Raw genomic sequence first — 12,414 nt, 5'->3', positions numbered from 1 at the left:
TGAGGGCAAACTTCCCCTCAAAGTGAGGAAAATTCTGACCACTAATAACATAAGGAATGGCAGTTTTCTCATCATATATGTAGGCCCCTTGAAAGGTTTGGTTCTACATATAAATGTAATACTTGGTGTTCTTGCTTTGAAAATAATACATTGGATATAAAGGTTCCCCTATGATTTCTACAGAAGTCTACTGATAGTTACAGCCTGTTGTGCAGAATCCTACATTATCCCCCAAAGTCCCTGGATCTTCAGCAGCTTTTAAAGTGTAAGCCGAAGGTGGTAGAGTCATATGCAGTTCTTTAGATCCAATACTTGTATAATGTGTACATTAACATTGGTAGAACCTCAAAATTGGTAATATTTTAATTGTAGCCTTAAACTTATTGAATTGACAGAGTTAAATTAAATTTATCTTTTCATTGGAAAAGAATCTTTTAGATGTATTACAAATTAATAGAAGTTGCACCTGTAGATAAATAAAATTATACCTGTAGGGGCAGTGGAGGTGTTAACTGTTTTAATGTGATTTTATTGTGGGGATTAATGTTACCCATTATGAGCCACAGCTAGTGAAAGTGGTGGGATACAAATAGAAAAATAAATTAAAAATAAACTAAAGTATTGCTAGCTTTCAGGCTTTGGCTTCTGTCAGCGATAGGGAGCAGAACTGTTTCCAGGGCCTTTGAAGCAAGACTGTTTGGGGCAAGGCCCACCAGCAATTGGGAACAGGTGACTAGTTACTTTGACATACATGACTCACTGAGGACTGGCTCCTTGCTATTAACAGTAGCTACTTCAAGCAAGTGTGTTAGAGTGGTAAAAGTTTCATACTATGATCTGCGAGACTCAGTTCTGGATGACAATTCTGGCATAGAAAGTTACTGGTGACCTTAGCCCTGTAACACCTCACAGCCTAATTTACCTCACAAGGTTGTTGTGAAGATAAACTGGAGTAGAGGAGAATGATGTATCCTGCATTGGGTTCCCATTGTGGATAAACATGGTGTATAAATGAAATAATATAGTTGAAGATGTGGGGGGGGGGGAGACAAAAAGTAGGTTGGTGGATGGATTGGAATGAGTGAAGGAAGCAAAAAAGGGAAAGACTGTTTTTTATACCCCATTATTCACTTAACCTTTCCCTTCCTCTCCTGACCACAGAACATCCTGTGAACTAAAGTTGGGTTGTGAGCTCTTCTTTGCAAGAGCTGTGACCAAGCTCACTCAGCCTGTGGAGGAGTAGGGACTCAAGGTTCTCCAGATTAAAATCTTCTGCTCTTTAACCACTACATTACGCTGGAGGCTTTCAGGGAAGGGGGAAAATGGTGGAGGTGAAAATGACATCTCTCCCACCACAGCTCTTGGTCAATGTATCTAATTCTCAACATGGTCATATCTGTGGAGATTTTACACGCACACATATGCACACTTAGACTGCTCACCTACTAGGGAACATATATAATGTGTGTGCATGTGGAGAGAGATAATGAAAGAAGAAAGAAGTTACCTCCTCCTCTGAAATAATAGAAAGACCAGCAGCTTAAAGAAACAAATGCCTGAAATGACCATTGCTAGGTAACCACACAGTATTGCCAGCCTTGGTTTCTGGCAGTAAAAGGCAAGGGGAGGGGGCAGGGCCTTTTCCAGAGCTGTTTTGACCTCTGTGGGAGGAATCATAAGAACATAAGAGCCCTGTTGATTGAATCTAGTGGTCCATCTAGTCCAGTAGTCCATTCTGTCTCACACAATGGGTAAGAAGTTACTCTGGAGGACTTTCCACTGATGTTGCCCATTGTATGTACATAGTATATAGGTTTACTGACTCTGAATGTGGAGATACCCTTTAATCACCATAACTAATAGCCACTGATGTTCTTCATGTCTCATCCCTTTTAAAGATATCTATTTGTGGCCATCACTATAAATGACTAATAGTGTACAGCAGCCAAGATCTTCCTCTGATGTTGCTTCCCAACTCTGGGATTCAGATTAGTGCCTCTGAATGTGGAGGTTCATCTTAGGCACTATGCTAGTCGCCTATCTTCTTATACCATGTCTGCTAGCATACACAGAAATCTTTGGTGAGATATCTTGTCAAAAACCTTTTTGAAAGTCTATCAATCACTGTTCTCGACATGCCTGCCGTTTCTCAAAGAACTCTGAAAGGATTGTGAAACAGGACTTCCCTTTGCAGAAGCCATGCTGATAATTCTTTGCTTACAATTTGTATTAATTTGCCCAGGAAAGACATTAAGCTAAATAGCCTGTAATTTCCAGGTTCCCCTCTGGACCCCTTTTAGAAAAGTGCAATATTTGCTGCTTTCCAATCCTCTGGTAGGGGGGTTGATTTTAGTGACAAGTTGCACCCACAGATCAGTAGATTCACATTTGAGTCCCCCAAGACATTTTGGGTGTAGGCCACATCCAGACATGGAGACTTTGTGATCTTTAAATTCCTCCATAGGTCTAGAATGTCCTCTCTTTATCACTTCAATTTGGCCCAGTTCTTCAGACTCCATTCCTGAAAATAGTGACTGTGGCCTGGTCCCGCAGTGAACACAGGATGAATAATGAGGTTCACAGTCTTCTTTGCTGCTGTGGAGTTTGCATACCCTTCTTCAGGGTTAATCTCCTGTTCCCCCTTGACATCCCTCACTGAACCTCCCAGCTCAATCCCCTTATTAAAAGTCCAGTTTGAAAGCACAAGATGAAACCCCCCAGGAAACCCATGTGTCTTTCTTACAGTGTCAGACCACTACTGACTCACTGGGGCCAAGCCTGTTAGCAACCACTGGACAACTTGCTACCACCTAACTTGCAGACCTGGCTGATTTCTACTGTTCAACAGCAGCCATTCCATGAAAGCCAGTGCTTAGAATTTCTATGCTATGGAAGCTGACTTGGTGAATTTCCTAAAATTGTTGTAAGGTTAGAACTGAGAGGAGAAAGAGAATGGTATCATCTGCTTTCACTCCCCATTGTGGAGAAAGACAGGGTATAAATGAAGTAAATAAATGATACAGCCTAAGTCAAGAGGCAGTTAAGGGTTGGTGGGTAAGTGGCTGGGAAAGGGAAATGGTAGGAAGGAAAGGTGAGGTACGGGGGCTGCCAGGAGGAAAAAGAAATAATGTGAAGGCTGGAATACAGGAGAAATTAAGGACCCCCCCCCCCAAGTCTGTGTGGATTCCCTAGCATGGCAGCCAGAATTATGAAAAGTTTTCCTAGAAAGAGGTTTCCAGGGGGCAGGAAAACTAAATATGGTGTGAGTGTGTGAGTGTGTGTGTGTGGAAGACAGCTTGGACAGTGGGGGGGGGGGGGGAGAAAAAGAAGGGGAAAGGTTTTGGGTGATTTCAGGGAAGGGACAGAGTAAATGGTGGGGGAAGGGGAAATGAGATGCCCCCTGGAGTCCTTGAATCCTTGCTCGCAGTCTTCTAATTCCAAGTCCATCTCACATTTATTTTAATGCATAGCTCTCAGTATACTTTGTAAGTAGATCCAGCAGCTCTCATGTCTATAATTATTAACACAAATGTTAATCTTTTTAGTGCTGAATTTTGAAACCATTACAACACAATCTTGGGCAGGTCTAATCAGAAGTAAGACACACTATATTTAAAGATACTTACTTTTAAATAGATTATACTCTGGAAAATGAGACTTCTATGATATTTTTGTAAATCTAGGGATGGTAGTAACTAAAAAGGACATTGGAAATGCTACATTTGCTATAAAGCAAATGGCGGTGGCCAAAGAGCTGCTTATGCTGCCGAGTGTTGATAAGATACATAAACAATGCCCTACAAATTGGCAAGCAATCTTCATTGTTTGCAATAAAACTGGCATGCCTTCAGAGGGAACCTGGAGCATATAATTGCTGTGAAATTTTCAGTTTGTTTGAAGGCCTGGGAAATAGTGCCCATCTCTAAGAGGAGCTCTTCTTCTCAAGTATGAGGCAAAGCTCATTGAAAAATTTTTCCAAGGTAGTGCAAGAACTGGGCTTTGCAACTACACAGAAGTAATTCGACTTGTGCCATTACCCATTTGCATAAGAGAGATATGGATGAGTATATTATTTACATTGAGATTAACTGGTTCTGCAGATTGTAAAGTTTAAATTAGATGCAAGAAACTGTATCTAGATGTGCACCTGCCTAGTCCACTGAGGAATCCTTAGCTGGTATTTGCAGGGAGATAGATTTACAGTGTTTCTTTTCAACCTTTTAAGTAGGATTGGGCAGTTATAGAATCTTACAGCAGGGCGAGTTATTCTTCAGTTAATGCCTGGGTTGGTTAAAAACAATTCAACAACAATTACATGCTATTTTCATTTCACACATTGTTCATAACTACAGGACCAGTCTTATTACATATTCACCCTGCATGTAAAAAGAGATGTTACACTGTCTTTGAAATACGGTAACATAGGTAAAGGTAAAGGTATCCCCTGTGCAAGCACCGAGTCATGTCTGACCCTTGGGGTGACGCCCTCTAGCGTTTTCATGGCAGACTCAATACGGGGTGGTTTGCCAGTGCCTTCCCCAGTCATGACCGTTTACCCCCCAGCAAGCAAGCTGGGTACTCATTTTACCAACCTCGGAAGGATGGAAGGCTGAGTCAACCTTGAGCCGGCTGCTGGGATTGAACTCCCAGCCTCATGGGCAAAGCTTTCAGACGGCTGCCTTACCACTCTGCGCCACAAGAGGCTCTTTGCGCCACAAGTAACGGTAACATAGTGGATGTTAAAAATGCCTCCCAAGATTTCTTTGAGTTCACAATTTTACATTAGGAAAGGACCTGAATGAGCTCAGTAATCAAGAAAGGAAATTCAAAATTGTATAATAAAAAACACCCTTAGTTTAGGAATAGCTGACCATTTGAAACTCCTAAGAACCAATTAGAAGTGCTGTTTTTTTGTACCCCACTTCTTACTACCCAAAGGAGTCTCAAAGCACCTACCCTTCTTCTCCCACAACAGAAACCCTGTGAGATAGGTGAGGCCGAGGGAGCTCTGAAAGAACTGTGACTGGCCCAAAGTCATTCAGCTGACTGTATATGAAGGAATGGAAAATCTAACCCAGTTCTTCAAATCAGAGGCTGCCACTCTTAACCATTAGACTACGCTGGCTCTCTGAATTGGAGAGATTCAGTAATGAAATACAACATTGGTATCTTCAAGTACAGATTTGTTCTCTGCTTAACATTATCTGTTTATAAGGCTGATTTGGAAAAGCTGGAGTTGATTCCCTCTCCACCCAAGTAGAGATGTACTATGTTGGACTAAGGGACAGCCGAGATGGACTTACATACCAAGATAAACTTTTAACTAACAACTTCTCACATGTGATTGGTACATTATGCTGACTTCAAGTTTTTACAGTGGTCAGCGAAGCAGGAGTTATCAACTAGTATTAAAAGTGCCATCCTAAGCACAGTTAAATTCGTCTAAGACCATCTGTCTCAATGGATTGGAAATTATATAACTCTGCTGAAGATGGTACTGTAAAAGAATTTGTACCAACTATATCTTGAGACTTCAGTTTGCTTACCTGACATACACATCCTATGTATACATTAATAAGCATCAAAAGGAATCAGGAATTCAGAAGAAGAAGAAGAGTTGGTTCTTATATGCCGCTTTTCTCTACCCAAAGGAGTCTCAGTGCTTTGGCGATCCCAAGGTCACCCAGCTGGCTGCATGTGGAGGAGTGCAGAATTGAACCCGGCACACCAGGTTAGAAGTCTGCGCTCCTAACCACTACTCCAAACTGGCTCTCAGCCACAGTCATTATGTATGTGGCACAGGGTGAGGGGATTCTATGCATAAGCATAAATTAGTTTTAGATGTTTTGGAAGAGGAAGTGGTTCAGGGGAAAAAAAGCAAAGAGGCATCAGAAAAGAATGACATCACACATCACATTTGAAATTACCAGCCAGATGTGTCTGAAGGGGAAATTGGTGTTTCTTTTTTATAATGGAATGCAACATAATTGACTTAACAAATTACTTAGACCCCATCTAGAAAAGACATCTTGCCTTCAAAGTAAATATCAAATTAAAAAAGGACTTATACATTATAGGAAGACAAAGTAGCTTTAACTCATCTCTTAGCAAAAATGTTTGCATTGCAGGCAGTTATAAAAATAACAGCATCAGTAACATGCAAAACAGCTAAGTCTTCTGCTTTCAAACCCCAGTGTTTGTTGCACAGCTGACAGTATGGTAGTTGTTATACAGCTGATGCAATGGAACCAAGTTCTTTTTTATGCACTGCAAACAAATGACTGTACTGAAGCCATTAATACTGCACAATTTACAATTTATTATGCTGGTTTATGTGAGATCGAGCAGGGATTCTTATTTTCACACTGCTTGACAGGAAGACTGAAGAATATTCAAAGCTACAAGTTCAGTTAATACAGAGCAAGGTTGACACTGTTTGGAAACAAAACCACTATAATGCAACACTGCAAGAATTCTGCACCTGGAAACTCGAATCCAGATGAAAAATATGAAGTTCTTGTTTCATCTGTGAAAACTGCAGATTTTATAAGGAGTGTAACAAGAAGCTGAAAGAGCCTGTGAACTCAGCCATACATTTTGATGGACTTGTCACTTCCATGACAAACCTTTTCTGGCTTTACTTGGCTGACATATTTGACAGATTCAATGTTTGCCTACCAGGCAAAAACTGTGACTTCTTCATTATGATGCAGAAAGTGTAACACTCTGTTAAAAAGCATGTTGTGGAATAGTTGTCTGCAGTAAGATGACTTAAGTACGTTTGTCTTACCCTACTAATCTTTACCCCAAAACATCCCACATCTAAAAATGGTAGGGGAAGGGTGATGCCCATCACGTTCCATCCACACTTCTAGGTCAGTACATTAGATGTAACACTGGAAAAGAGTACAGAAGGACTTATGAGAAGTCAAAGGACACATTGTCTTTGCTTCCCCTCTCTCAATGGGAGTGGAAGGAAGAGTAATGCTTTATGCAAACAAGTTCTGCCTATATTGCTATGTTCACAGACAACACTCCATTACATTCCACCCATGGATTAGGCAGGAAACAGGCAAGCCTTGGAAGAAGGTCCAATACTAATCAACTCTCATCCGTAGAATCGACATGCTTTGAAAGAAGGATCCAGGACTTCCACAAGCTCAGTTGTCCAAGAGAAAAATGTAATTCACAGGTATTTTGGTCAGCAATTCAGTACCTATATAATTTAAAAAAGAACATATTTTGCAGAAGTACAAATGCAATAATTGCACAAGACTATTTAATTATGATTGCAAGTAATCCTGTTTTAAACAAGGGCATCCTCCTAAGCAGTTATATCATCCTAAAGCCACTGAAGCCAATGAGTTTATAAGGGTTTTTGATCCTTTGTAGCTCTCAAGGTGGCTAGAATTTCCTTTGCTGCAAGAAAAACAAATAAACAAAAAACCCTGGAAGAAGGGAGAAGAAGAAGAGTTGGTTCTTATATGCCGCTTTTCCCTACCTGAAGGAGGCTCAAAGCGGCTTACAGTTGCCTTCCCATTCCTCTCCCCACAACAGACACCCTGTGAGGTGGGTGAGGCTGAGAGAGCCCTGATATCGCTGCTCAGTCAGAACAGTTTTATCAGTGCCGTGGCGAGCCCAAGGTCACCCAGCTGATTGCATGTGGGGGAGCGCAGAATCGAACCTGGCATGCTAGATTAGAAGTCCGCACTCCTAACCACTACACCAAACTGGCTCTCCAAACCACTACACCACTTGTGGACTTTACTATCTCAAACAAACATTTCGCGTGTTAACCTTCCAACAAATACTTATATGCACAGATGAATTCACACATTTCTTACAAAAATGCAACTGTTTCATACAGTCATATAGAATTATCTTGACATATAATTTATGCATGGATAAACAGATTCCTTTTGGAAACTATTACATTTCATCCTAAATTTCCTTCAGATTTGGGAATCAAGGTGTATCAATATGAAGAGACAATATTAATTATTATTAGTTTAGAGTACTTTTCTATTACTTAGAGTTAATTCTATAAACATACAGTGAATGTGTGAAAACTATAAGTTATCGTTAAGCACTACAAATGCCAAAGTTGTTAATGCTCAAACACCCTCTAGGAGTTTCCAATAAATGCAGAATTCCTAATAGCACTTTTAAATTACCGAGTTTGCACTTCATTAAAATTCAAAAACTTCCTCACCTTATTCAATGAGGGATTTAAGGAATTCAAAGCTGTTAACAGGTCGATGACATTCTGTCAAAGAAATGTTCACATTTTTAAACACTTAATAAGGAAAACAGTGAAAATGGAGCTAGATCCTAAGTGTGACAAACAGAGAAGGGACGCTTTCTGCCTCTCCTTTCCCACTGTAGTCCCCAATACACTTTAAAAAACCACACCTGAAGGCTTCAGACACAGTGCTGGAGTATTGTGGAAAGCAGAATTTTCCCCTCACTATTCTCTTCCATGAATGAAGCAAAAGCTCACACATGAGTACAGGATGGATAATTTTTGTTACCAATTTCTCATTTCCACTGCATTGTTCTTGTGCTGCATCTCATACCTCTCTGTGTTGCAATTCTATCCCACACTTCCTCCAAAAAGCATTTCAGCCCCACAACAGGATCCCCTAAGCAGAGAGATAAGCCCTTGCCCAACACTAACCAGACAGCTTCATGTCTCTGCAGGTTATTTGAACCTGGGTTCTCTACCAGTTGTGTCCTCCTGGCTTGGAACTGAATGACATCAACCATTGTGGTGTCTAAAGAGTTGTTGGGGCCTAACCAACAATCTAGGACCTGCACAAGATTTGTATAAAGAACAAGAGTGGGGTAGGAGAGACTCCTCATGTATTCCCAACCAGAGGTCATGATCTAATTGAAAGTATACGCTGTGCTCTGTATGCACACAAGTTTGACTGCTTTTAAACACTGAATTACATTGGACAATGAGATGGGGGGAAATGGCCAACTGCTTGGTGATATGAAACCAATCTCCTAACTGTGCCCAGATAATTTTTCTCTACCTCAAGCACAGTTAAAACCTTCAGTCTATTCATTACTGTCCTTTTATAGTATTTTTATTTAATAAAACCTATTAAGACTACCATACAAATCTCTTTACTTATGCTTTTATCTTTTAACTGATCAATTTTTATATTGCTGACATCCCCTCTTCACCATTTGCTCATTTAAAAATTCATAGTACATGAGCTATGTCTCTAGAGAAAATGTCTATAAAATTTGTTACAGCTGGCAAATGTGTATGAGTCAGTGGTAGCACATGACTAAATGCTTCACAGAAAATAAAACTTGTTTCTGTAGTAAGCAGAACTGTTTAAATGTTATTTATTTTTATGTTTCAAAGAAAATATATTGTGAAGTGCTGCATTGATTTAATACGCAACAGTGTCTGTGTACACGCTGTACAAGGAAAATTTATGAAACCTTTGCACAACTCCTTTAATTGAATTTTCCAAATCTCTCACCACACACAAATAATCAATATCTTCTGCAGAGAAAACCAGTCAGAATTATTACAGCCTTTCTTTTCAATTTTGTTGTCATCAGCACATACAGAGCACCTGGATATTTGTAATGTCTGGATTGCAAGTTATTTATGCCTCTTAAAATATAATTGCTATTAAATGAGTCCAAACTGATGTTCCTTACAAAAAAATTAAAATAACTATTGCATGTCCCAAAGAAGAAACAGGTATTTAGGAATATTTATAGTCATGTATGAGCTACTATACATAGCAATGATATAATGAATAGGTTAAGTTTTCATTTAGCTTAATAGTCTAATGCCAGATTTTATGAAACATATTTTTGGAAAAGAAAAATCATGTGTAAAATAAATATATCAGAGACTATAAATGACTATTGCAGGGTAGATCCTCATCCAAGGAATGCACTTTGACAGATCTGTTGTGCGTGTAAGAGCGGTTATGTATATGCCTGAAGGTTGTAAGGTTCATATGCATTTGTATGTCTGCCACAAATGATAATAGCTTAATATTTCATCTACATAGTATAGGATACTAAATCACCACAGATGTTTGGAGCTTGCCTCCCAAATATTTATCATCCGTCAGTCTCTGATGCTACCTGCTCTGAAATCTGATGTTTAAAATTCACACCCTAATTATAGCTGTGCCATGTGTTGACAAGCATCTTTTTGGGGGGAATAGCAGTCTTTCATCCCACCCACCCCGTCTAGTATACTTATCATGCACTATTTATGGGTCAAAAAATAACTTACACATCATTTTTCCTTAAGTAATATTTCTCAACTAGACAGATTAAAATCATCTGAAGGGGGGGAGGATCCTTACAAAAATCAACACAGCCCAAAATTTGTCTGTTATGAAATAATTGCAAGATTGGTCAGCCTGAAAAGGAACTAAATAGGTCTACTCAGAATTTTGTTTGGGTTCATTTAATGGGCTTCAGACGATGTATGACAATACAAACATGTTACCTGAAGATGTTAAGGTGTATATTTTGTGGTTTTCATTGTATTCTTTCTGACACACTAGAGAAGGAAAGTTAGGGTTTATTTATACTCCCCTTTTTTTACTATCCGTCTCAAAATGACCTATAATTGCCTTCTCTTCCTCTCCCCACAACAGATGCCTTGTGAGGTAGGTGAAGCTGAGAGGGCTCTGAGAGAACTGTGACTGGCCCAAGGTCACCCAGCTGGCTTCATGTGGAGAAGTGGGGAATCAAACCCAGTTCTCCAGGTTAGAGGCTGCTGCTCTTAACCACTAGACCACACTAGATTGACAATGAGTGTACTGAACTCGCTGTACTTTTTAAAAGGGACTGGATGTTGTAAGGCAGACAAGGTAAAGACTCGAGTATCCAGAAAATTTTAAAAATTAATTTGGTGGTTCCTGGATTGCTGAAACTTTCATCTATATCAGGGGTGGCCAAACTGTGTCTCTAGATGTCCATGGACTACGATTTGGCCACCCCTGATCTATACCATTTAGAACCATCTGATGTCAAAGACAGGAAAATAGGCAAGATCAATTCACAAAGTCAGGTGGCATTTTTTGGTATGTGCATACAAGAAAAAGGACAAATGTAGATTTTCTGGATTTTGCCTTGGAGACCAATGAATAGTTTTGTGGGTAGAAAGCCACTTGTAGTTCTGGCACAAAGCAGGGTACTTTTCTCTGGCATTTAACTATTGCTAAGAGTCAGCAGGATAAAGGTTTATTTTGTTTGTATTTACTCCTACAAAATGCTAAAACTATTAAACTTCCACTTTGAAATATGCATTGTGCAACCTACGCATACATAAAGCATGCTTTGGATGGCAGCAAAATGACTTGATTTCATCTCCTGGCAGCTGCTGTAAGGTTTGCTTACATTCTCTTCAAAAAACATTTTGTTTACTGTAAATGCTAGTCATGGACAAACAATGGTGCTATTTTTTATGCTGCTAATGCAGAACGATATACTAAGATCTCCATAATGCTGCCAATTGACAGAGGAAGATCTGAATTAAGTTATTTTAAGTAGAGGCTGTTTATGTAAAGTAAATAAATTTCATGCCTCACCATGTGATGATAATGTGACATTCCATCTGTATCAAGTCAAAGAATAGTCATAGGTTTGTGTACTAAGCATAACGAATTAAAAATAATTATGAAAAACCACATCCAAAACGAAAAACCAAAATGCAAGAATATTTGCTTTCTCCTTCCCCCATCCTTTATGCTTTTACATCAGACATTCTCCATAAGAACAGCACAATGTATCTGTCTTTATTAAAGCAGTGTTAATTTAAAATATATATATTGACCTCCATGGGGTATCAGAATTCTTTTTAGTTCTAGCACCCTTTCTTCACTGTCAGGCTCTTCAGCACTGAAGATTGAAGAGAACATTTTAATTGCGTATTTTTGGATATGCATACTTTAGTAGAAAATTTCTCTTGTGGTTATTGTGCAGGATAGCATGTGGCCAATTTGATTTATCAACAGAATATTCTTATTCAAATTCTACACTACTGATATAGAAAAACAACCTCTGTAATAGCACATTGTGTCAGCAGAGAATCAGATAAACTCGATGTGGAATTAAGTAGCAGAGAAAGCAACTGATGGGTGACCTAATTTTACTAAGGAAATTTGAAATGCCTTGGAAACTTGAGGACTAGTCGATACTAGTAAAGGTAAAGGTATCCCCTGTGCAAGCACCGAGTCATGTCTGACCCTTGGGGTGACGCCCTCTAGCGTTTTCATGGCAGACTCAATACGGGGTGGTTTGCCAGTGCCTTCCCCAGTCATGACCGTTTACCCCCCAGCAAGCTGGGTACTCATTTTACCGACCTCGGAAGGATGGAAGGCTGAGTCAACCTTGAGCCGGCTGCTGGGATTGAACTCCCAG

At 39.6% G+C, this 12,414-nt stretch overlaps 1 protein-coding gene across 6 annotated transcripts in view; it reads right to left on the bottom strand.

Annotated features, from left to right (window-relative positions):
- The window catches only part of ITGB3BP (integrin subunit beta 3 binding protein), a 107,785-nt gene that overhangs the window by 52,850 nt on the left and 42,521 nt on the right, over positions 1 to 12,414 (bottom strand). The window contains exons 8-9 of one of the 6 annotated variants that reach the window (XM_077333492.1): positions 8,213 to 8,266; positions 6,300 to 7,216 (exon numbers count right to left, since the gene is read on the bottom strand). The exons of 2 other annotated variants lie outside the window; for them this stretch is intronic. In XM_077333492.1, the coding sequence (XP_077189607.1) occupies positions 8,214 to 8,266 (53 nt within the window). In that variant the 3' untranslated portion in view covers positions 6,300 to 7,216; position 8,213. Of the gene's footprint in view, positions 1 to 6,299; positions 7,449 to 8,212; positions 8,267 to 12,414 lie in introns of those variants that run through there. 3 more of the 6 variants (XM_077333493.1, XM_077333494.1, XM_077333490.1) reach the window with 3 other exon arrangements.

The sequence above is a fragment of the Paroedura picta genome, chromosome 4, assembly GCF_049243985.1.
Source record: "Paroedura picta isolate Pp20150507F chromosome 4, Ppicta_v3.0, whole genome shotgun sequence".
NCBI lineage: Eukaryota > Metazoa > Chordata > Lepidosauria > Squamata > Gekkonidae > Paroedura > Paroedura picta.
Note: the sequence above shows the minus strand (reverse complement) of the source record. Positions and strands in the feature narration are given on the sequence as shown.